The following is a 23,102-nucleotide window of genomic DNA, read 5'->3' as shown; positions in this document are numbered from 1 at the left end:
CCAATGAACTGGGAATACCAGAGGTCAGGTCTTATAGAAAAGAATTCCCAAAGCAGGTGAATTCTTGCTGGCTAACATAAACAAAAATACATAAAATGTTATGAAAACTGACTCTTGAAAGTGCTTCTATTGACAAAGTAACATCAGGAATTAAATATGCTTATCTGTCTTCCTGGAATGTCAGTCAGTGCTTGTAGGAAACAGGAGAACAGCAGAATTACAATATTCGCAAGTAAAGAAATCATCAATCATCTGTCACTCTGTACTAACTATAGCCACATGTTGTAAAAAAGGGACCTTTTATTTAGTTTTCAATTGGCCATACTAGGAAAACAGAAAATACATTTTAAAAAAATGACTAAGAAAAGACTGCAACCCACTAGTGAGGGGCAGCAGACGTGCTTGTGCAGCAACATGTTTAGTATCAACCAGTCTGGGAAAGAACCAGCACAGAAATGCTTCCCTTCGTTATCTGACCAAGTACAACAAGGAGTGAGCGGTGCTGGAATGACATATTCCATGGGACCTCGGTGGCCAAAACCATTTCAAAAATTTGCCAGTGAATGCTGGAAAAAGCTAACTTTGCAGCCACATTTGGAGTGCAGCAGGCTGTTCAGGGAAATGAATTTGGAGGAATGTGACTTTCTTTATGCTCTTTAGACCTGATCCATTTGGGATGTAACTGTTGGAGATGCAGGATGCTTCACCTCCATACAGAGCACTGCCCGTCCCCCAGGGAGGAAGAGGAGGAATAGAGGAACTCTGCCAGCAGCCCTGCCAAAGCAGGCATAGCGGGACCCAGAGACAACACGGAGTTGCCCAGATGGGGTCACTGCCCAGGACGTAGGTACTCCAGCAGAGATGACGCTTCTGCAGGCATAGTTCTCTCTGGGAACCATCAAAACCAGTCTGGAAGGGACACGGCATCAGCCAGCCCAGCCCCTGCCTGGCAGCAGGATTAGCTGTCTTTTTGATTTAAAATCACTTTGCAAAATCATCTTGGCAAAACAGAGAATATGGATGGCCTCCTGCGTTGTGTATGCCTGGAAAATGCCTGGCTTTCTCTGAATGCCATCGAATTAACAGGCTGACAATAAACCACAAAAATCTGGACCCATCCGTGCTGATGGGCTGAGACAGCCTCCCTTCGCCATGCCTGCTCTGACTCACAGCGTCTGCAACACACAGTTTGAGCAACAGCCAGGCTCAGTTCAAAGGAGGAAACTTGCTCTTTACTCCCTGCCATGGACTCTTCTCTCTGCATTAATGAACCTCGCAAAGCGATTACATGCATAAGTCCTGCTGCTAGTAAATAATATGGGCTGCTGTTACAGCCCTTCATGCCTTCAAACAGAAAACAGAACAGCACTGGGAAGGGTTTTTTCCTCATTGTGTTTTCCTTGCTGCATCTATTCTTTATGTTGTTCTTAAGCTGAAAACATTTTTCAGCCAGAGGTTGTTTTACTGTCCTATTCGCTGCCATGGTTGCTGGGAGAGGTGTCAGCAAGTCACACATTTATATTCCTCTTCACTGCTTGTGGGCTCAATCATCAAAGGAAATGCATAATGCAGGAAGACTGATGACTTGAAATGGGCCTCATGAATCCATCTTGATTAACTGGCCCACAAAGGATCTGCCTCGAAAAGAAAGTCCCCCAGAAATGAGCCAGCTCCTTATTTATACCCCGAACACCACAAGGAGCCAAGACACCAAGCAGGCAGCGCAGACGGCTGTCAGACAACACAGGGAAAGCCTCATTCCTTCACGCATGACCCTCCTCAAACCTGCCAGCACCACTTAGTTCCCTGCGTGTCTCCTTTCACCCTCATATTTCACTGCCTCACCGTCCCAAACCTCTGCCTCCTCACCCGACACTGATGCACCGGGCAGCATCCCAGCCCAGCCCGCAGGAACAACCCTCCACACCTGGACATTGACAGGCAGCTGGCCACTGCCCCACGCCTTCAAATTCTCTCTGTATTTCCTTAAATTGCTGTTAGTTGCTGGCACTTTCCCTGCAGGGTGCCTCCTGCAGTATAATCCTGCCTTTGAAGCTGTAGTAACAGCACCAAGGGCTGGGCTCTGGGCACACGGCAGCCTCCCCGCAGCCCAGCCTAAAATCTCTGTGCCTTTGCTCTAAGTCTTGGCTTTTTGTGAGAGAAAGGACATTGGAGAGTCTCCTTGAAGAGTGCCATGTTTCTGAGAAACACTGTTGTTTTCTCTCCTCCTTCTGCATCTTCTGAGCCCTCCAGATCTCCCTCTGAGAATGGAAAGGCTCATCGCTGAATGAGGATTTGGAAAATGCCCCTTTCTCTTGAATTGCTTGGAGAAGGCTTGTTGGCTGAACCTCACACGGTCCTAGGAATGAGTGTTACGTTTCTTAGTCCCTTTCTGTCTGGGATGACAAGACTGGAGTCTTTTTTTTTTTTAATGACTTGCACACTGAAATACTCCTTTTCAAGGAAAAAGCATTTAAGCAATTCACCCTGAGCTTGGGTGGGTGCCACAGAAACCTGTGGCACCATTGGGAAACCGGCCCAGCTCTCTTCAGATGCTATCCATGTATGGCTTGCAATGCCAGACTGCTTCCTGCCAGCAGACTTCACGATTATAAGAAACTTCGCAAAGCAAAACAACTGCTTCTGAATGACGGCAGCTGAGCGAATGCAAAGTGGCTCCTGTCATTCCAAGGTACACCGGTGTCTTTCTGCAGGGAGCAAGAAGTCGAGTGTTTCCAGATGGAGCATCCCTAATGTACTGAATTATCTTCAAGCTTGACTTCTCCAGTGAAGCATCATTCCTCCCTCCCATCACCTTGTATTAATAAGGAGGGTACATCAAAAAAGAGCCCATCTGCTCCAGTCTTGTTCCAGCATGCCTTCCAACAGGAGAGCCCTTCTTCTCTTCTGCAGAATTATTAATATGTCAAATCTCATCGTGGCAGTGAAACATGTGAGTCCTCACTGTAACACAGAAGTAAGTGAAGAAGAAAGAGAAAAGAAAGTGGGGGCAGGGGGGGCACTATCAGACAGGATCCCAATCTTGCAGTTTGATAAGTCTGTTTTGTCCTGGTCTATCAGTGCAAAGCAAACCAAGTCAGGTGAGGATGCAGACTTCAAGGACATGGGGCTGGAGATGAGCATTAACTTTTTTTCTTTGTGATATTATTTGCATCAGTCCTATCCTACTGCTGCAGCACGTTCTGGATATAAATGATCATCCACATCTTGTTGTAAAGCTCAGCCCAGGCAGAGGGACAGATGCTCTAGGTGGATGTTTGCGCTTTAGGAAGCTTTCAGAGCAGAAAATTATTTAAAGGTTTGGGAAATGTGCCGTGTAGTGACAGATGCCAGGACTTCAATTGAAGGTATAATTAAGGGATGACCTGATCACAGTTTACAGGGACCAAAATGTCAGTAATGGAATATTTGGTCTAGCAAACAGAAAGATAAATCTGGTGGAGAAAGCTGAAGCTAGGCAAGTTTTGACTAGAAGAAAGCACCGATGAAGTCACCATGAGGAAGACACTACAGATTTACATGTCACCCCTTGCCGGTTGAGCTGGGGTAATGGATGAGGAGACTGCAAATGGCTGAGGAAACCTGTTAGTTTAACGCCCTTTTGCTGAGATTTAAGCAAACACATTTTTCCTTCTAACGGCTGTAATATAATCTGTCAGTTACTCACCTGATGCTCAGTGATTTTTTTAAGCCACTCATGCTTTCGAGCCCTCATTAGCTACTGCAAAAATCCTTCCAAGGTTGCAGTGCATATTCTCCCATGTGGGCAATTTTTGTATCAAAACCAGATGATTTTCTTTTTTCATGAGACACACTAATTCAAGCAAAAATTAATTCAGGGCACTGCTGTGTCTTTTACTATCAGTAACTCAGATGAGATAATGTTCTAAGGGTTTTTTCTGCTTGATGATCTTTGAATAAGGACAGAAAAGCTGTTTGGAAGTGAAATGCAGACCTCAAAAATTCCACTGATGTGTTATATTGTCTTCCTCTGCCTGGAAAACCAAGTTTTCTCATGAGTCTACCTGCACCAACCTCTCCGAAAGAGGAAAGTTCTAGCTGGCATAATTTTAGAAACCTAAAAATAACCTAGGACATCTCTTTCCAACAAAAGAACAGAATTCTTGCAAGACCAGGCATCTTGAGATCTTACCAGGACAAGATGCAGATGCTGTACACATCCTTTTGGAAACTCCCACAAAACAGAGTTTCCAGCCAGCTAGTGATGCCAACCTGGGTATTGCTGACCTTGTTTGTACCTTCAGGCAGCAATACTTCAGGGGGCAGGGGACAGCGTTGAGATCTTCAGGTGATTAAAGTAAACATGGCAGCTTTCAAGCTGATAAGAGACTGAGAACTGCAACGTTTTAGCTCCAGCCAAGCTGAATCAGAGGCTTGGTGCAGGCAGTGGATGGCCAGTGACATTCCTTGACACATGTCATACGGCCAGTGCAGCTCCTTGCACTGGGCTTGTACCCAGCAAGGGCACAGCAGAGCCTCCCCGTGCAGCCACGGCACATGCTGTGGGAGGTACATGAGCTGCATTGCTTTAAGGGAGCAGATCTCTCCCTGTGCTGGGAGAACTTTGCTCCCCAAGGATGTGGATGTCCTTTTCGACAGACAACTCCAGAGGGATCTCTTCTTTGCTGTCTGTCCCAGCTGGTCAGTCTCAGGTCACCACGTCTCAGCCCTGGGGGTGCAGAAATTCTCCCTTCCATTTTTGTGGGGAAAAAAAATCAGAGTCCTTTTAAACCACAGGTGAACCGAATTGAACCAGTAGGTTTTGCTTGACTTCTGCACAAGCCACTCTGCTGGCAAAGCTGCTGTGCTGGTAACCTCCAAAACCACCACAAGTGCCTGCAAAGTGAAGCTCTGTCCATGGTCTAACTCAGCACTGACACATGCTGATGTAAAAAAGGCACAGGAAAAAATGCTTACCTTTGCTAATCAACTCTGGTTTTTCCTTTACTCTTCCCTGCAACCCTATTATCAGCAATCTCATACACTTATCTATTCAACTTCAAACAAGAGCATTTGCTAAAAGAACACCCTGGACTAATGTGCTAGGAAAAAGAGATGCTAAAACACAGTGTGTGGCAGCTGTCCTTCATACTTTTCTTTTAAAGACAGGTCACGCAAATGTCACTTATTTTAAGACCAAGATTTTCCTCTGCCCAACAGAGCAGATGTTCTCCCACTACTGGCAGTAGTCAGCCTGCATCCCTGGTGTAGGACAAACAGATACATGAAGCCAAAGTTATTGGGAAAAAGTCCATAACATCAAAAGAAAGGAATCCCAGAAGTTTCTAAGCTTGCTCCTCTGATAGTATTGACTACAATCTTTTTCTTTGTGGTTGCTAGACTGATGCTCTCAAAGGCTAAGAACAAAGCTTGGAAAAATAAGGCTCACAAAAACAAATACTCCTTAAAGTTGCCAAACCTCTTTGAGTTCCAAAAAGAAAAACAGATATACAAAGAGAGAAAGAGAGGGATGATTGATGATTGCAACCCACCAATGCTGGTACATCTGACAAATATCCAGGCTGGCAGCAAGTAAAAGCTAATTGGTGTAACTCTGATGGGTACTGGTCAAGGATCAGTTTTCATGAGTTTGCAAAAGCCATAGACAGTGCCAAATTAGTGTCAACGAGAGGCAGGGATGCTCACGGGAACCCTTCCCCTGGCAGTGACATTCAAAACAGACCTTCATGGGGTGGGCTGGGCTGAGCAGACAAGACAGATTGTGTCTTTAACAGGCATAGCAGATTCAGAGAAGGACGTTTGCCCACAGCCTAAGGTGCAGAACGGTTTCATTTTGTTTGTGAACACAGAAATATTATTGTCTCACCTTGGCAACAGCAATTTCACTGAAAAAGAAAGCTGTTCCCACTAGGAAATACTAGCTTTCATTTGCTGCTACTTGTTAAATTCTGCTTGGTACTTTGCTACAGCTCACCCAACAGCAACCGCAGGGCAAACAAGCAGTGATTAATGCAAGCCAGCTCCTCTTTGTTCATGAATTGTCTGCAACCTGACAGGGAATTCCTCCGTGTTCAAAATTGATGATATTTGCAGGCCTTATTCATCCTGTGCCTTGCCTTGCAAACTCACGTTCCTGATGTAACCCCAGTTTGGAGCTCCTGTAACTGGGCAGTAGTGTGCTGCTCTTTGTTTTTTTTGGCTGAGTATAGCTCTGAACAAACATATAGGCAAAAATAAGAATTTCAGTGGGGTTATCTATAAATATTTCCCAACATTTTTTTCCAACGTGTTGTTTCCATAATTGTTTCCCCATAGGAAAGGGCCCATGAAGGTTAGGTAGTGTTGCAAAAGGCAGGTATTGAAAATTCATTCCCTTGTTCCAGCTAGTGCAAGTAACTTAGTGGCTACGAACCAGCTGAGGTCTCACTTGACTTGTACAAGACAGAGCCTGTCCCAGCCAGGGCTGGGAGCCTTATCTTCGTGTAGGATGAGATTCCTAAAATCAGGACACCGTCAGCACAGGGGATAAAAAAATAACTCGTCTGGAAATGTTCAGGCACTTGCAGTTTTTAGTTCTTAATTTATTCTCTTATGACCAAGTACTCCGGAATGAGCCACTTCCCCAGAATCGGGCTGTTTTCTAGGAGTGCAGGTACGCACATGAGGGGGTGTGTGTGTGGGCAATGCACACCCTGTCATCTTAGGACTTGTCTACAGGGGAAAATGTGGGGTGTTTAAGGTCTATCTACTATGTGCATGAGTCAGTGGGAATAAATTACGGTGTGTTACACCCTCTGAAGGCTCTCATCCAGGCAACGAGATGTCCTTAGAAGAAGGTAAAACCTGCTGTGATCTCTTGAATCGTGGCACCCACACTATGGGTTAACCCTGCCAGACGCTGACTTCCCACGTCCTGACAATCACTCATAACATCCCTGGCCATCCGTGCATAGGGAGGCTTGCCATACCTCCTCACTGCCATGCGGTCTCAGAAACACGGGATCTTCATGGCCTTTTTGCCGTTTTCCTGGCAGAACCGATCAGCAAGTAGCTCTTGTGTGGGTGCAGCACATCACAGAAAATGATTTGGCTTCTGGTGCCCGAACCTGCCCATATGCATGACAGAATCACAAAGCTTGTTCTGCCCTAGAAAGAGCCTTCTTAACCTTCAGGAGTGCTAGTTTGGTTTTTTTTGTTTGTTTGTTTGTTTGGGTTTTTTTAAGTAGTTTTCCCATGTTGTCTGATTATCCTCACCTCTCTTTCTGTTTGTTTGTTTTTTCTTTTTTTATATTCCTGTCTCTGGAGTTTGCCTCCTGCGCAGTGCTGGGTTTTAAGCAGGAGGAAAGACCAAAGGAAAGAGTTTGGATTCCTTGCACTCTTCTTCTTTCTCCTCCCCTCAAATCAAAGCTGCTCGAAAAGCACAGTGGGTTACAGTGGATTCCGGTGGTCTTGTCAGACCCTGTGGGTCCCAGGGACCCAAAGCATCCTCCACTGAGCTGCAGCTGGGAGGCAAAATCTTCCTGCAGTGGGGCTGGGGAAATGAAAAGCCTTTTGCTCCTAGTTAATTATTTATAACCCATATTGTCTGAGTATGCAGCCTCCTCTAGCCAGCTCTGTCCTCTCAGCATTTGTGCAAAGGTTAAGAAAACAAAGAAGGGAAAAGTGTTTCTCATCTAAAAGTGGGAGAGAGTGGTATCATAAGGCAGAGGGAAATATCCTTCATAACTCCCACACCTGAGTATTAGACCACCTCACTCCTTTAATGTATTTATCCTTGTGAAACCGTGCAGAGAGAAGAGGTGACACCATTCTGACTTAGCCTCTCGCATGGTATAAATAAAAGTGCACAGACGCACACTGCAGCTACTCCATGTAGCTTCCCCGCTTCACTTTAATGAAGGGACTTTCAGAAACATCTGAGGACCAGGACCTGGGTTACAACAAATAATAATTTTTTAAAAATTAGCAACTGAAGTTACTGGCTGCTCTACAGTTTGCATGTGTCCCCCCCGCACGATGTAACATTTTTAACTTTGTAATTACATGGTAGGCATGAATACATGAAGTGCAGGGTCAGTACCAGGGCATTGCAGGGTAATTATGTGGCCATTTTTGTCTCCTAAATTACAGAGTTGTCTTGGGACTGAGAGAAGGAGAATGGCAGCAACTGCTTGACTAATTGGTGGTTTAAAGTTTAATTACCCCAGGCCTGATGTGCTGCCTCACAGACGCAGCTGTGGGAGGGAAGAATGGCTCCAAACTGCACAGGGACACAGTGGGTCTGGGGGGACAAGCCTCAGCCCCAGACTGCCAACACCAGCCCATCCTCTGCTGGGCATCCCCTGGATGGATGGACACTTCTGAGGAAAAGGGGGTAGGAGCTCTGCTGCAAAAAACCTCCAGCTGCCCTATGGATTGAGCTATTCCTCTGTCTTACCTCTTCCCAAACCTCCCTAGGCAGAGAAATTCTCCAGCCTCCTAGGAGAGGAGGCATTGCACATTGCTCCAGAAAGATGGTCCTGCTGCTGCCCAGCACAGGTCTGTCCTCAGCCAGTGCCTCCCTGCATTAAAGGGAGAGTCCTTTCCTTAAAGAAATCTTTACATCCAATTCATTCCTTAGAGCCATGACAGTCAGATATGATCTAGCACCAAGCTGCAGAATAGGTGCGTATTTTGTTTTTACGGGAAGGCCAGAGGGATCTTGGTGAATCGTTATTACCAAGTCTGCCCTTATGAGGCTCTCAGGATGGCTGTGAAACACTTCACTTGGGGGGGACACACTAAAGTGGAGATAAAACTAGTTAGAAAATGCAAGTTGTTACCAATAGTCAACTACTTCTTGGTGGCCTGACTGAAACAAGCTGGGAGGGCAACATCAGGACCCCAGGTCCCCATGACATGCAAAAAAATCCTTATCACAACAAGCATTAAATGACAGCTGACTTAACTGGCTTTGAAAAGATGCAGATTGAATCCCAGGGCAAAAAAAAAAAAAAAAAAAAGAAATCAGCAACCTTGGAGATACCCTGGAGATAATCTTGCTGGTTTGAGACAGAAAACACCACAAGACTTTAGTATTATTTTTACCCAAAAGGTGGACTAAAAAAAAGACTTCCAGCTCAGTAACTATAAGTACAGTGCATTACAAATTACAAGGTACTGAAAAAAAATGCCAAAAAGGCAACTCACCATATTTGCCAGAATGTAGTGGTACCCGTTCCCATTCTTTTCAAGCTTGATGATCTGCAAGATGAAAACCAAGGATATTTAGCAGAGACCAGTTAAGGAAGTAGACCTTCCTTTCCATTTTTTTTCCAGTGAGACTGTTTGGCTGAAGACAGGAAAACACAACAAAAGAAAAGTTCACAATTCCTGATTTAAAAAAAATACAGAAAGGATACAGCTAAGAATCACATTATTCTTGCTGACTCTGGATTTCCACCAAAATTCCTCTTCACTGATTTCCAGCAACACTGTTAAATTCTTACCAGGAGACTAGAGCCAGATACCATCTTTGTTTGAGTCAATCCACGTACAGAAAGAAGACAGTGAAAAAAAGGCCCAAACCAGCATGCCCCCAGAACCCGTAAAAACACAAGAATTGCCAGTTTCTGAGAGAACTGCGATGTTTCCATAAGGTTTCTTTGCTGGCAACACTACCTCTTACTTCCATTGTAGTATGAATTGATTCTGAATTACTGCCTGCACTGCCAATGCTTGGGCAAAATCACACAAAAGGCAGCAGGGCAAGAAACATCCTCGCAGCCAGAATGATAATAAAATGACTGTGGTGATGGATTTGACCAGAGATTGGTCTACCCAGGACTTCTCTCTGATACCAGGCTGGGAGCAGGTGTTTGAGAAGCATCAGATGAGGGCACACACAGACTGATCCTCCCCATGGGACAGCACTCCCAGATTATCATGAGCAGTCAATTTAGGGATTTCCAAATGGATTATAAATGATCTGACACTTGCTCTGTGCAACTGGTTCATCTGTCTTAGCCTTTCTCTGCTGAAATGCTCTTGCCCGCACATTAAAACTCATCTGGTTCCCAGCACTAACGTGGGGGCAGCAATTAACTCCAATGCAGGCGTCACCTAGCAGTAGGTTCTTACACAACCGATGTCAGCTCCACCTGGAGCTGGTTCTCCCCACAGGATCCCTTAGTATTGCTTCTGCCAAGCAGTCTGGAGAAAAAAAACTCTGTATGCCTAAGGCTAAAAAGATATAAACTCTTATTATGGGTAGTTTTCTGAGTATCTTCCAAAGCCAGATCCGAGAAGCAGAACCAGACCCAACTTGTCCCCATCCATTCGTCAACTGAGACCGACCTTTGCAGTAAGTTGCAGACCTTGTGGGAGGAAGGAGCATCTCCAGAGCACTGAATTACAATCCAATTCCCCATTTCTCCAGTGTCAACAAGAGCCAGCATTGGCTCCATCTGCCCAAACTCTCCCTTTGTTATTTTATTAGGTGTCAGAGTCGATGAAACGGAGAGGGCTGCCATCCAGCTTTCCCGGAGCTGTTAATCTTGCAGCCCATCCACCTGAATTATGAGGCTTGCTTCCTGTGTTTTACACAGTTATTTGTGATCTTAATTTATTTTAGAATGCTCACTCAGTCCTAATGTGTCCGGACGGTGGTGGCAAGCTGAGGTTATAATAGCATTTATCACTTAGCCTGAACGTGGAGAGAGGCTGCGCTGGGCTGCATGCTGATAGCTCACTTGGGCCACCTAGGTTTCATTACCCACTTCTTAATGGGCCAGTTTGACATCTATTAGAGAGAAATCCTCTCAGAGAGAAACAGTGGCAAAGGACAAATTCCAGTTTTTCATTTTAATGAGAGACAAGGAAGAAACAATACAGGGCTTTGACAGAATACAACCCACCGCTTACTTATCCCATTAAGGCAACACAGCGCGGCCCTGCGGATATCCCGCCCTGAGCCGACGGCTCGCTCATCAACGACAGCTACCCCGGCAAAGAAACCATGCCCTTGGGACATGACACAGAGAAATCTCTGAGAAAGAAATCAGGTCATTTTCCCACATATCATTAACACATTGAGCACTGGCTCCTCGGTCTCCAGAACGCGAGGACTGCCCGGCTGGAGCCAGCGGATGTTATTTGTCTTTCGTGTACACAGTGGGGGAAAGAAATTAAAAGTGTGTGCAAGCACCAGCGTGCATGTGTGAAGGACTGATGCTGAACAGCCATCCCCAGCTTTTTGGTTCACCAGGGAGCACAAATTCATGGCCACGAAAAGACAGAAGCAGGCTTGTCAGGGAAGAAGATAAATGCCTTAAAATGTCCCCGAGAGGCTGAGGCAGCTCTTTGAACACCTCAGACACTCAAAGGGACAGGGCAAACAGAGCAGTGACATCCACACAGAGGTTGCTGGTGCGGTGAACTGAAAGACCAGCTGCCAGCCCCAGTTTAAGTCCCAGCTGAATTTCATGTAATGAGATGAACACTGTCTTTGACTCCCTCTGGTCATCTGCATCTTGCGAAAGAGCCGGCATCTCCTGCGCACGCTGGGATAACTACCTGGGATACCTGGGATAAAAATGGACCTCACAGGTCTGAGAAAAGTTCTCCATAGCCCTATCCCTAGCAGGAGTGTTACCTCCCAGGCACAGGCATCTGTTGGAATTGCTCTGTCTTTAATGGATGTTTTTTACAGCATTGCAAAACAAATATAATCACAAGATCTGTGGTTTTTTTTAGTGCTCTTCCAAATAGCTTTACTTATATCTAAGTTGAATTCTTGCTTCACCAACTGTGAAGAAGTTTGAAAGAAAGACTTATTTTCCTGTTTGTATTAGCAAAACGAGATAATATTTGACTACAGAACTTAACTTTCTGTTAGACAAACCATGCTTAAAATCCCAACATAATTAATCCTAGAAATCTGATATACCCTGTAGGAGAGTCATAGAAAAGGCAAATTTACTGCCTAGGTCCTGTCAAAAATTTTGTTCAACTGCAGCTACTCTGTGGACTCTATAGAATAATCTCGTCTTTCTTTCATGAGCTGTCCATGGGCTGGCATTGGTCTCCTGTCCACAGAAGACCATATTCAGAACTTAGGGAAAGCATTAAGGGAAGCACGGAGGAGAGAGGATGGGGAAAATTTGGGTCTGCACTACTGGGTGACCCATCTAGATTGAGGATGGCTAAGGCAGGGCACAAAACCTAGCTGCTGAGTCCTCTGTTGCATATCCCACATGATTTGTGGCCATGAGCTGACAAAACAGCCAGGAGATGGCTGGGAATGAACCAGTCTCCTTCAGCGCAAGGCACGAGAGCAGCTGGAAACATCTCATCCTGCTACAGCCCTGGGAGGATGCTGAGCTCCAGCCTGATCTGGAGACAGTGCTCCTGAGCACTCTACAGATGTGAGAATTTGGTGCAGCACATGGAGGCTGGAGGATCAGGAGTCTGGCAGTGCCGATTCACACCTCCACCCTAACTCATAGGAGGTGGAAAAGCTGGAGAAAAACTCAGCAGAATGAGGAAGTGACATGCCTTGTGCAGGCTGCTTAGAAAAATTAGCACAAAGCAAGCTTGTTGGGTAGTAAGGGGGTGTAAAGGGCACAGCAGAGGAGTCAACAATAGGGAACACGGAGCCACAGAGCTCACTCATCATTAATACATGGGAGCTCCTAAATTTATATGGCTTTACTACAGTTTCCACAATAACAACAGAGAAATACCTGCAAGCTTGGCAGCCTGCTGCAACACACAAACCACACCCAATGTGAGCTGCAATGAGACACGGATCAGACAAGAACGGGGAGGAGAAAAACTTCTCCAGGAGAAACAACCCTTCCTATCCCACATACAAGACCCCACCCAGAAGACCCGCACCAAGGTTACCTTGCTAAGGATGATGTTCAGCCGCTCAGATTCACAGTCCACCACCACCAGCCTTTCCTTCTTCTTCTCCAGCTCCTGGAAGAGCATGCGGTAGCCCTCTTCTGTTGTCGTCAGGATGTTGACAGCTGTCACCTGCCAGTTCTTCTCAGCTGCGGTGTCTAGCACTTTCTGTAGGACTGACAACCCTGCGATGGGAAGAGAAGGGGAAGAGGACAGTAAGAGAAGAACCAGGTGTGAGTTGTGCAATGGCATCTTTCCATCCTTCTGCCAGCCTGCATAGCTGCCTCAAGCCGGGCTGGATACAGCATCGCAAGAGTGCAGCAGAACTATATAGAGCAGCTAATAGCCTAGCATCTTACCCAAACACAGCTGGGCTAGAATTAATGACTCCTGCTTTTTCTGTCCTAGCACAGGAATATAGGATGATTCCAGGCCTAGTTTTCTGTTATAATCAGCAGATCAGTGTCGTTGATCAGGCCCTGCTGTGGGATTCAGATAAGAGCTCTAATCCCCGTCTTCTTGTCTTTCACTGCCCAAATCGCTTCATTTCTCTGGGCCATAGTTTCCTCCTCATCTTTGATCTGTTTAGACTCTGTGCTCCTAGGGTTAGGGACACCCTCAGCAATCACAACACACAGTCATATTCAGCATCCCTGTCTCTCTTGGCAGCATCTCATCAGAAAACTTCATTATTTTTAAAAGGATCTTGCCTAACTTACATGCACATCCAGAGTAGACACACATAGTCAGCACCACTCTGGAATCCTGATACACAACCCTGCCTACTGCTGTCCTTTTGGGATATTCACCTTGCCCATGTCTTGTGGCAACAGAAAGCATGCTGGGATTTTACACCTTCTCCTCATCTCTTAAGCTCATCCTGTCCCTGGCAAGGGCTAATGATAACTTCCCGGACAGAGCTGTGAATGACCCTTACACCCCTGTGTTGTCCTCCAAAAGTCCATTTTGCTCTCAGTCACCTAGTCTGGAGCTTTAGAGGCCTCTCAGAGTGGGGAAACTCAATCACAGAGCAATGAGCTCACTAGCCCTGTTCATGCTTTAGAAAGTTATATAATATCTTCCAAGAATCCAACAAAGGCTTTTGTTATTTTACACAGACAACTAACACTCACTAACACAGGGAACTTGGAGTTTTCCAAACTACCTGCCAGAAACACGCATGTATCACAACTGGATGGGGGCTCGGTGAGACCTGAGCAGCTGTCGGTTTGCATTTATAAATGTGGGACTCAGTGGCCTTAAGATAGACAAACTTGAAAATGGGACCTATTCAATATGAACAATTTCCCCTTTTGAAACTCAAACCGCTTACACATTAAGTATTTCCCTTGTGTTGATGGGGTTCAGACCCGACCCTATGAACACAAATACACTGGATCAGCCTAGTACTTCATCTAGATCAATGCCCATCTTCAGCAGTAATGGATTTTTAGAAAAGGAACAGAGAATAGGGAAGGCATAGGATGGCCCTTCCTTTAGCCACTGTCTTGGCCTCCAGCAACCCACAGTAAGATGACTTCTCGAGGCAAAGACTCCATCTAGACCACTACATTTAATTGTCCTGTGTTTCTTCCCATGTACTTGTGACTTACCCCGGTCAGCATCATAAATGTACACAAACTTCTGCCAGCTGTAGTGCTCAATGACACTGATGAGGGCATCCTGGAGCTCTGGGCGAAGCTGGAGAACAAACTGGTTGGATGTTTCTACAGGGAAACTGGGTGTTATGAAGCAGACGTGGAGAGCCCCGCAGAAAGATGTAAGCATGTTGACGGTCCTCCTCTCGTAAAATCCGAAGATAGCGTAGACGCCCTTGGAGAACTGTGAGCAGACTGGAGGAGCAGAAAGAGAGGTGGTGAGGGCAGAAGGACAAGGAAGTTTCTCAGGGAAGTAACCAAAATAAAACTTCTCCATGAGGTAAGCTGCACGGTCTCTGGACTAGATCGTTTTCCCCAAGGCCTGTGGCTTGGTGTACACAACCTGTGAAGAACAAGGCTTGTGGCCATGGAGTGCTCTGCTCTTGATGTGCACAGACCTGCTTTACCTTTGGCAGGCAGAAGTGACACAGAAGAGTGAATTCAGTATCCCCAGGGCTCTGCTGAAGATTTTGCTGCTTCTGGGATAAACTGTGTTATGTGAACAAAGGAACCCCTCAGCAGAAAAGCATGGAGGCTCACCAAACCCTTCCTCCTCGGGATGGCAGCTGCCTGGCCCATGGAGCTGTTTTATTATGGGGGAGAAAGGCTGCAGCTAGAGCTTGCTACTGCAGCCCCAGATGCATTCAAGGAGCAGAAGGAAAGCGTTTGCATGGCAACACCGCCCTTTGCAGCCAATAACTCCCGGAGAAAAACAGGGGTGTGACCTCAGAAGCTGACACCACGCTGAGAAGACATCTCAGCAAAGGTTCCCCTTGGTTCAATGCAGTCACAGCACAGCTACAGGGAGGTTTGTCCCCGGGCACTGAGGTCAGAGTCTCTGACACCAGGGATGTGTTGATACCTGGGGACACCTGCATGGCAACTTCTGGTTTCCTCACAAGGGCATGGTGGGGAAAGCTGTGGCCCCAGTGAGGGTGTGGTGGTGGCCTGGGAGGTCTCCACGACTAACCTCCGAGGGTGCACACTGGGTTCTCTGGTGGATATTTGTGTCTGATCCCAGCAGCTGGTGCTGTGCTGCATGAGGAGGGCTCTCTCGGGTCACAGCCCTTCTTGAGAGTGCACTTAATGAGATTGCGGGAGCTGCTGGAAAAGTGCCTTGGGAGCTCAGTGAGGCAGAGAGAGTTCACACTTTGGGTTGTAAAACTTAGCCCCTGAGACAGTCAGACTCGTTTAATATCACCCCTGTTTATAGCACATCCCAAGTTACCATCAATAAATCTCCAAGCTGGAGGTGGTGGCAGTGACAGCGTTTTCCCTGTGTCAGAACTCCTGGCACTAGTGTCTCCTCCTGTTGTCACTCTGGCTCTGAAGACCTTTAGCAGAGACATTTATACTGACTCAACACTTCACACATCACTCACCAGCCCCGCTCAACAGAGTGCAGGGTGAGAAGTTGGATGTGACATTTTGGGGTCCCCGGCAAGTGCTCTGTGCTGCTTGGGAATCCCTTGACCTCGTTTCTGCTGGTGGCTGCCAGTACCCAACCTTCTGCACGTGTGGCTGGAGACAGGCTCCTAAACGTCAGCTCCCTTCATCCTTAGCTGGCCTCCATCCAAGCTCTGTCTCTGCAGTGGGGATCAGGAGCCGTCCCTGACTGGCTTACAGCCATCCTGGATAAGATTACCACGTTCCTCACTTCTCTTCTGCCAGCATCAAATATTCAGAGGGAAGAGCAAGAAATCCTGCTTCCCACTGGGCAAAAGGAGTCCCTACTCCCACCTCACCACCAAAACGAGCAGTCAGGTTTTTTAAAGGGCATGGTGTGTCGAGAGCTGAGAACAGAATCTCACGACACTGGTGAGAATTTTTCCTTCCTCTTGGAGTTGAGGCCAGGTTTTGGGCATCCCAGCCCAGCAGTTTGTCCCCAAAGTCACCCATCCTCTTTTTGCTGCTCAATGTCCGTGATCTCACATACCTCAGCACCTTGCTCACCCAAGGGAATTTATATTTCTGTGGAGCGGGGACTTCTCACCAAGCCTGAACCATGATGGAAATCAAATCCTTTCTCTTTATTATCATGCCAGCGTCTCTCTTTGCAATCAGCAATTGTGTCTGTATCAGCTGGAGTCACTGCCCTCATCATGAGAATGACACATTCAGGAAGAAAAGCAGCAGATACAGACAGAACTAGTCTGAACATCATTTCCATGTGACTGGACCAGTGGGTCTAATGAACACTGCGATATACCATATGTGAGAGATCAGAACATGATCTCCAGAGACCCGGGCTTCAGGTTCACTGAATGATTAAAGTGACATTCTCAGGGCAGCTGAACAATCCAGCACAATTAATAATCCAGACAATAAACTTAACTGGCTTGTTTTGTTTTAGGCAAGCTACATTTTCCTTGATTTTTATTTTCTATTTGAAATGAATCTATTATTCTGCAGAATATTTTTTTTTTAAACTCTGTGGCTCAGTCATGCTCAGGCAGCCCTCCTACACTGTTCTGAAACACTCATCAAACCCAGCGTTTCAAACAGATTGCACCAAAGACAACCAGGAGAACGAATGGTCTTTATCATTAGCAAGTTTGGAAAGAACCCTAGCTCACTTTGTACTTTCAGACTAAGAGGTGCCATGGACAATGCAGATAATTCAGAAAAAAAAAATTAGCTGAGGGTTATCACCCAAAGAACAACAAAGAAACCATTGTGTCAATTAATCTGGAAAAAGGAACCTTTCTGGGAGTGAGCTTGGCAAAATGTAAAAGCGGTGGCTGCAAAGTAGTTTAAATCTCAGGACTGCTTTAATTTACAGGTGTTCCAAATGAATTTACCCAGCAAAATTAAAAGAAGCTCCTCAAACTGTGGTAAAAACACTTCTAACTTAACAGTAAAAATCAAAACAACTTTGTAAGATTCCTGATACCTAGTTAAAAAAACTGATTGATGTGGTAGAACAAGCAGAAGGAAGCCTCCCCTCTCTCTCCGTGGAAAGGCAGCAATTGTGGAGCTGGTGTGACCTTGAATTCAGATGAGGAAAAAGCACACATGCTTCACTCATGCTTGAAATCCCCAGACTCTAGGATTTCTAGTCCTGCAATTTCTCTCAAGTTTCTCTTTATGTGGAAATATTCAAGGTAAGGCATTGAATTTATTGAAAACACATGTAGGGTAGGACACCTACCCAGCAGCTGAAGAAAGGCAGCTCTGGCCACATTGCAAATGCTTCCGATAAAAAGAAAAAATACATGCTTTAAATTGCACATTTTCCCTGCAGAATAGGAAAGCAAAAGAGATGTTTTGAGTCTATAAAAATTCCTGGGAGACTTTTTTTGGCTAAAGCTTTCAACCAGACACAGAGAGAGTGGATGCACAAGACTGATTTCTGCATTCAAGAGGGCCAGGGATATTTTGGAACTGGAGGTTTCATCTGATCCATGTGAAAAGCAGATTTCAGATATAACAGATACCTCATTTGGATTTTGGTAAAAGCAGAAGGGAAACCAAAATGTTTCCCTCAGAAATGGTCACCACAAAGAGGGGCTGAAACAGTTTCAGCATTTGAGGGAGGAGGAAGAGCAAATGGGCTGCACAGAAGGATGCAAATGAGAACTTGGTCTCCAGGAGTGAAAGTGGTGCAATTCTGCTGAGAATCTGCAAACAGAACAGCTCCCCATGGCCACAGCTGGAGAAGAAGCCTGGTAGGAGATCCTGGCAACGGCTCATCTGCCATTTCCTTTAGAAGCAGAATTTTCACCATTTCACTGAGTTTAAGACTAGAAGGGGACATTAGATAATTTCTACTGACTTTTTGTATCTCATGGACCATTAAGTTTCACCCAGTTACCCCTGGAGGGAGCCAATAATATGGTTTTGTTGAAGGCATTTAAACTCTCTGAAGACTCAAATGCTGCGACAGAGAACAGAAGCAGCAGAGACAGTGCTAATACCCAAAGCCACAAGAGCAGTAAAAAAACTGATTAAATGAAATATCCCAGATGTTCCCCACAAATGACTCATGTTCACTGTCGCAGAATGAGACAAAAAATCCAGATGGTCCCTGACAGATCTCAGAGCCCATCACGACCCTGGAGGATGTCATATCTGAGGAGCACCTAGGAGGGAAGACACTGCACCCTCTCCAGGAAAGCCATTCCTGCAAAACTGAGCTGCAGATGTTGTGAGGATTTTGAGAAAACTACTCTTCATACACCAAGCAGTCAGGGAAACAAAAGGGCAATTTGGAAATGTAGACTCCAAGATAAGAAGATATCTCTGAAACCACCCAATCCAGCACACACAGCACTTACCTTCAGAAACCAAATTAACAAAAGCTTTTTAAAAATTGCAAGATCAGTGTGGCCAGACTTTGTAACAAAACAGTCAGTACAGGCTCCTGTCTTCCATAAGCTATGAGAGATTCTCCCTGCAATGCCTGCGGCCCCAATATTGGTGTATCACCTCCTTCGTCTGCCCAAACCTCCTGGGACACAGAACCGAAACCCTCACTTGCAGCAGAACATATTCATTGACAACAGTGGTGTCAAGGAGCGGTTCCCACATGCTTTTCTTTGCTCACTTGGAGCGTGTGTGTGTGCACATGCGGGGAAAAAGGAGGGGGGATGTGCATGCATAATTTATTTTTAGCATGCCCTGCCTGGAGGCGACCCTCACACAGTGATGGAGAACCTGACATCAGGTTGGTGAAGCCGGTGGAATTTCAATGAAAGAGCTCTACTGTCTGCTTCAATTAGGATCAGCTCAGCTTTCCTCCCAAATGTTTGTCCTCACAGTTCTCCAGTGTGGCGTAGGTGCCAGAGCGCATCTCTTCAGCACATCCCAACGACAGCATGTTCCCACAGATTTTTCTAGCCAGGGAAAGCCAAACAGATTCTACACTCCCCCATCGTTCCATGCATGCATTTAGCTGACAGCAGATATGTCCCATATATTTGATCAACTGCAAATCAGGTTGATGTGATAGCACAAGAAATATATGTTTCTCTTTCAAATGCATCAAAGACGCAGAAGCACACTCCCTTCCATCATTTTCCTGCGCTGCTTCTCTGACCATCTTGGAAGCTACAAGTAGTGTCCTTTCAAATGCATCAAAGACGCAGAAGCACGCTCCCTTCCATCATTTTCCTGCACTGCTTCTCTGACCATCTCGGAAGCTACAAGTAGTGTTGATTTTTACATTAAGATCTGCCTTATTTCCCTCATATTTAAACAATAATCTCTGACTGAAGAGCTGCTCATAACTGCTTATGCCAATAGCCTCATTTTTTTTTAGTTACGTTTGCCTGGCTGACAAACGGTAAGTTTCCCTTGAGATCAAATTGGTTTTGGGATACTGCTGAGTTTAAGGAAAACAGAAATAGCATGGCACTTTTGTCAACAAAAATCAACAACATGGAGCCCCTTGAGATCAAATTGGTTTTGGGATACTTCTTTCTCACATGCTGCTGAGTTTAAGGAAACAGAAAAAGCATGGCACTTTTTGTCATCAAAAATCAACAACATGAAGTCTCTGTCATTTAAGTGCACTTCTGAATTATAGTCATGGTGGTGGAAGATATGGCCATGGGAACTCTGTCAAATGGACCAGCTCATGGTGGTGGAAGATATGGCCATGGGAAGTTGACTTTAACCTCTCTGTCAAATGGACCAGTTGAAAATCCAAGCTCTTCCACTTCCATACTTCACAACCTGAAACCTCTTCTTCTTTTTCTACTAGGGTCTTTGAGTGTAGTTCTTATCCAGTGTGACTACAAAACGGAAGAGACAATCCAAATATCAAAGGTCTTAACAGGGTCATTGAGCTTGTTGAGAAAAGGAGAGAAGGAAAAAAAAGATGTTTGACAAGACTTTCCTTGCTTGCTTTTAAACATATTGTTACTTTGGCATTGCTAATGTTCTGTTGAGTCATACAAAATCAAGAATGAAATATATTGGAGGGTTTCTAGTCAATACTCAAACTATTTTCCAGCAAGTGTTGCACTTTTAACAAGAATTAGAGGCATATCCCCTATGTGAAACACACTGAGACCACAAACATCTTTTAGCAGGTCCTGGACAAGAACCCAACGGAGACAAGGACATGTACCTGCTGAGACCTGGGACTTTTGTGGTCACAGACTTGGATGTCTCCTTAAATAAAATGTCAGTTGACATCTTATTTTCTGGGTGGCCTTCACATGATGGCTAACCCACTGAAAGAGAACAGAGCCAGCAATGTAAAGGACATGTTGCCCTTCTCAAGAAGCACTCAGACTTCGCAAAAGCCCCTTCCTTCCGTGGTTAGAATTAGGTTATTATTCTAATAGGAACAGGTTGGCTAATGAGGGTCCTGTGGCTAACAGATCAGATTATGTGTGAGGGTGAACAGGGCCAGTGCCAGCTCTGTTTCAGGTTTATTACCTAATCATGACTTAGAGCTTTGCTTCTGAGGTGGAGGAAGGTGACTGCCTTTCTCTGAGCCCCATCTGTTCCAGTCCCTTGAGTCAGAGACTGTCTCTTGCTCCATGCTTGTTTAGACCCAAAATAAGACTGTGTCCTGCTCTCTAAGCACTGATGCCACGCACTCAAGCAGTGTGAGGTTCTTGCTGTCTACTGCCTTTGTCTTCTCCAATGCCCCATACCAGAGCCACAGCTTTTCCACAGCATTCCCTGCATTCATCACTTTTTTAAAAGAGAAAAACATGCAGAAGGGCTTTGATGCCTGGAAAAAATTCTGCATTCTTCAGCTCTAACAGAAGATCTAATTTTTAAAATGGGAGTCTTTTAAAAAATGTTCTCTCTCCTTACATGCCAGTCTGGCTCATTTCTGGGGTATAGGCAGCTTGTCATGGCAAGCAAACCCAGTTGGGACACAGTCTTCTGAGATCCTTGTATGGCACGTTATGTTATTAAAACCCATCATATTTACTTAAGGAAAAGCACATCTCCTGCTCCCTGGAGCCCAAAGACAGCCCACCTGTGGCTCTTGAGCCTTGCATGGCTTTTGAGCAGTTTGATGTTGATACACATGCTGGAATTGCCTCACCCCATCAGCAAGTCTGCGCTGGCAGCGGGTTTGCTGAGCAGTCTAGCTTTAAGCCACATCCAGAAAGAAGCAAGCAGAAGACACTGGCCATGCTGGGTTGCCTTGTGTGCCGATTTTGTCTGGGAGAGAGTTAATTTTCTTCACAGTAGCTAGTATGAGGCTATGTTTTAAATTTGTGCTGAGAAAAATGTTGGTAACACGCTGATGTTTTAGTCACTGCCAAGTGATGCTTACATGAAGCCAAGGACTTTTTCAGCATCTCATACTGCCACTGCCTTCCCAGCTCCTGCTCTAAAAGCTGGGAGAGGACACAGGCAGTCCAGCTGACCAAAACTGGCCAGAGGGATATTCCATACCATAAAACAACATGCTCTGTATATAAGCTAGGGGAGTTGGCCAGGGGTTATGATCACTGCTTGGAGATTGGCTGGGCATCTGTCAGTGGGCGGTGAGCAGTTGCATCACTTGTTTTTTTCCCTTGGGTTCTGTTTTTTGTTATTTTCCTTTTCATTACAATTCATTGTTATTATTATTATTACTAGTATTTTACTTTATTTCAGTCATTAAACTGTTCTTATCTCAACCCATGGGATTTCTTACCTCTCTCCTCCGATTCTCTCCCCCACCCCACTGGGGTAAGGGGGGGAAGCAAGAGGCTGTATGATGCTTATTGCTGGCCGGGACTAAACCATGACATCTTAGAGCAGCAGAAGCTCTACAAAACCAGCTGGTACCTCCTGCTCACAAACCTCAACTGGAGCTCCTCTGCAGCTCCCTGATGTGGGGGGTGATGCCCTCATGGGGCCCCCAGCTGCAGATGGATGTTGCTATGGGCCTCATGGGCTCTGGAAGACCAGCTATCATTGCTCTCACCTAAACTCCTAGGCTGCAACAAAAAACCAAAAAAATTGTCCTCATTGAACTCTGCATGTCTGAAGCAGAGTCATAAATATTAAAGCAAGATTACTACAAATGAAAAAGTGACAGCGATACTATAAAAGGAGGTGAGGGATGAGGGTTGAACCAATTTTGCTTTTGCTGCTTTATTGGATGGCCTTTTGTATTATACTGGTCCTTCTGCAGATCGTGCTATACTAAAAAAACTAAGCACGATATCACAGTGTAGCTTTCTGCTGGGGATCATGAACAACAACGGAGAAAAAGAATAAAGCACGAAAACCACAGCATGTTAATACAGTACATAGCACGCTGCTCTTAGGTCAGCACAACATTTAATTCTGCATTGTAAGAGCTAAATTACTAAAACAGAGTAAAAAGAGGGGAGTGAGGGGCGGGAGGGGGGAAGATAAGCAGTAACAGAAAGCAAATGTGTCACATGAAGAGGAGCTTCCTGCAGATGAAATGCATTTCATCTTCAATAGCTTCTTTTCCTTCCCTAATACATTTTATCTGCTCGTGGCAGTTTTTCTAAACGTTAAATCCTGTGACTGTCTTCAGTGCAAGCCTCAGGTTGTGACGAGGATTTTGTAAGTGCTTCTCTTGAAATTGGTGCAGGTTGCCATGAAAAAAAGCAGACTATGGAC

The 23,102-nt window shown here is 45.5% G+C and overlaps 1 protein-coding gene across 3 annotated transcripts in view; it reads right to left on the bottom strand.

Annotated features, from left to right (window-relative positions):
* GRIA1 (glutamate receptor, ionotropic, AMPA 1) overlaps positions 1 to 23,102 on the bottom strand; it is a 119,991-nt gene that overhangs the window by 47,596 nt on the left and 49,293 nt on the right. For 2 of the 3 annotated variants that reach the window (XM_010076753.1, XM_010076752.1), the window contains exons 3-5: positions 14,502 to 14,741; positions 12,889 to 13,073; positions 9,193 to 9,246 (exon numbers count right to left, since the gene is read on the bottom strand). In XM_010076753.1, coding sequence (XP_010075055.1) covers positions 9,193 to 9,246; positions 12,889 to 13,073; positions 14,502 to 14,741 — 479 coding nt within the window. The remainder of the gene's footprint in view (positions 1 to 9,192; positions 9,247 to 12,888; positions 13,074 to 14,501; positions 14,742 to 23,102) is intronic. The other variant, XM_010076754.1, reaches the window with a different exon arrangement.

The sequence above is a fragment of the Pterocles gutturalis genome, unplaced genomic scaffold, assembly GCF_000699245.1.
Source record: "Pterocles gutturalis isolate BGI_N339 unplaced genomic scaffold, ASM69924v1 scaffold373, whole genome shotgun sequence".
Classification (NCBI taxonomy): Eukaryota; Metazoa; Chordata; class Aves; order Pterocliformes; family Pteroclidae; genus Pterocles; species Pterocles gutturalis.
Note: the sequence above shows the minus strand (reverse complement) of the source record. Positions and strands in the feature narration are given on the sequence as shown.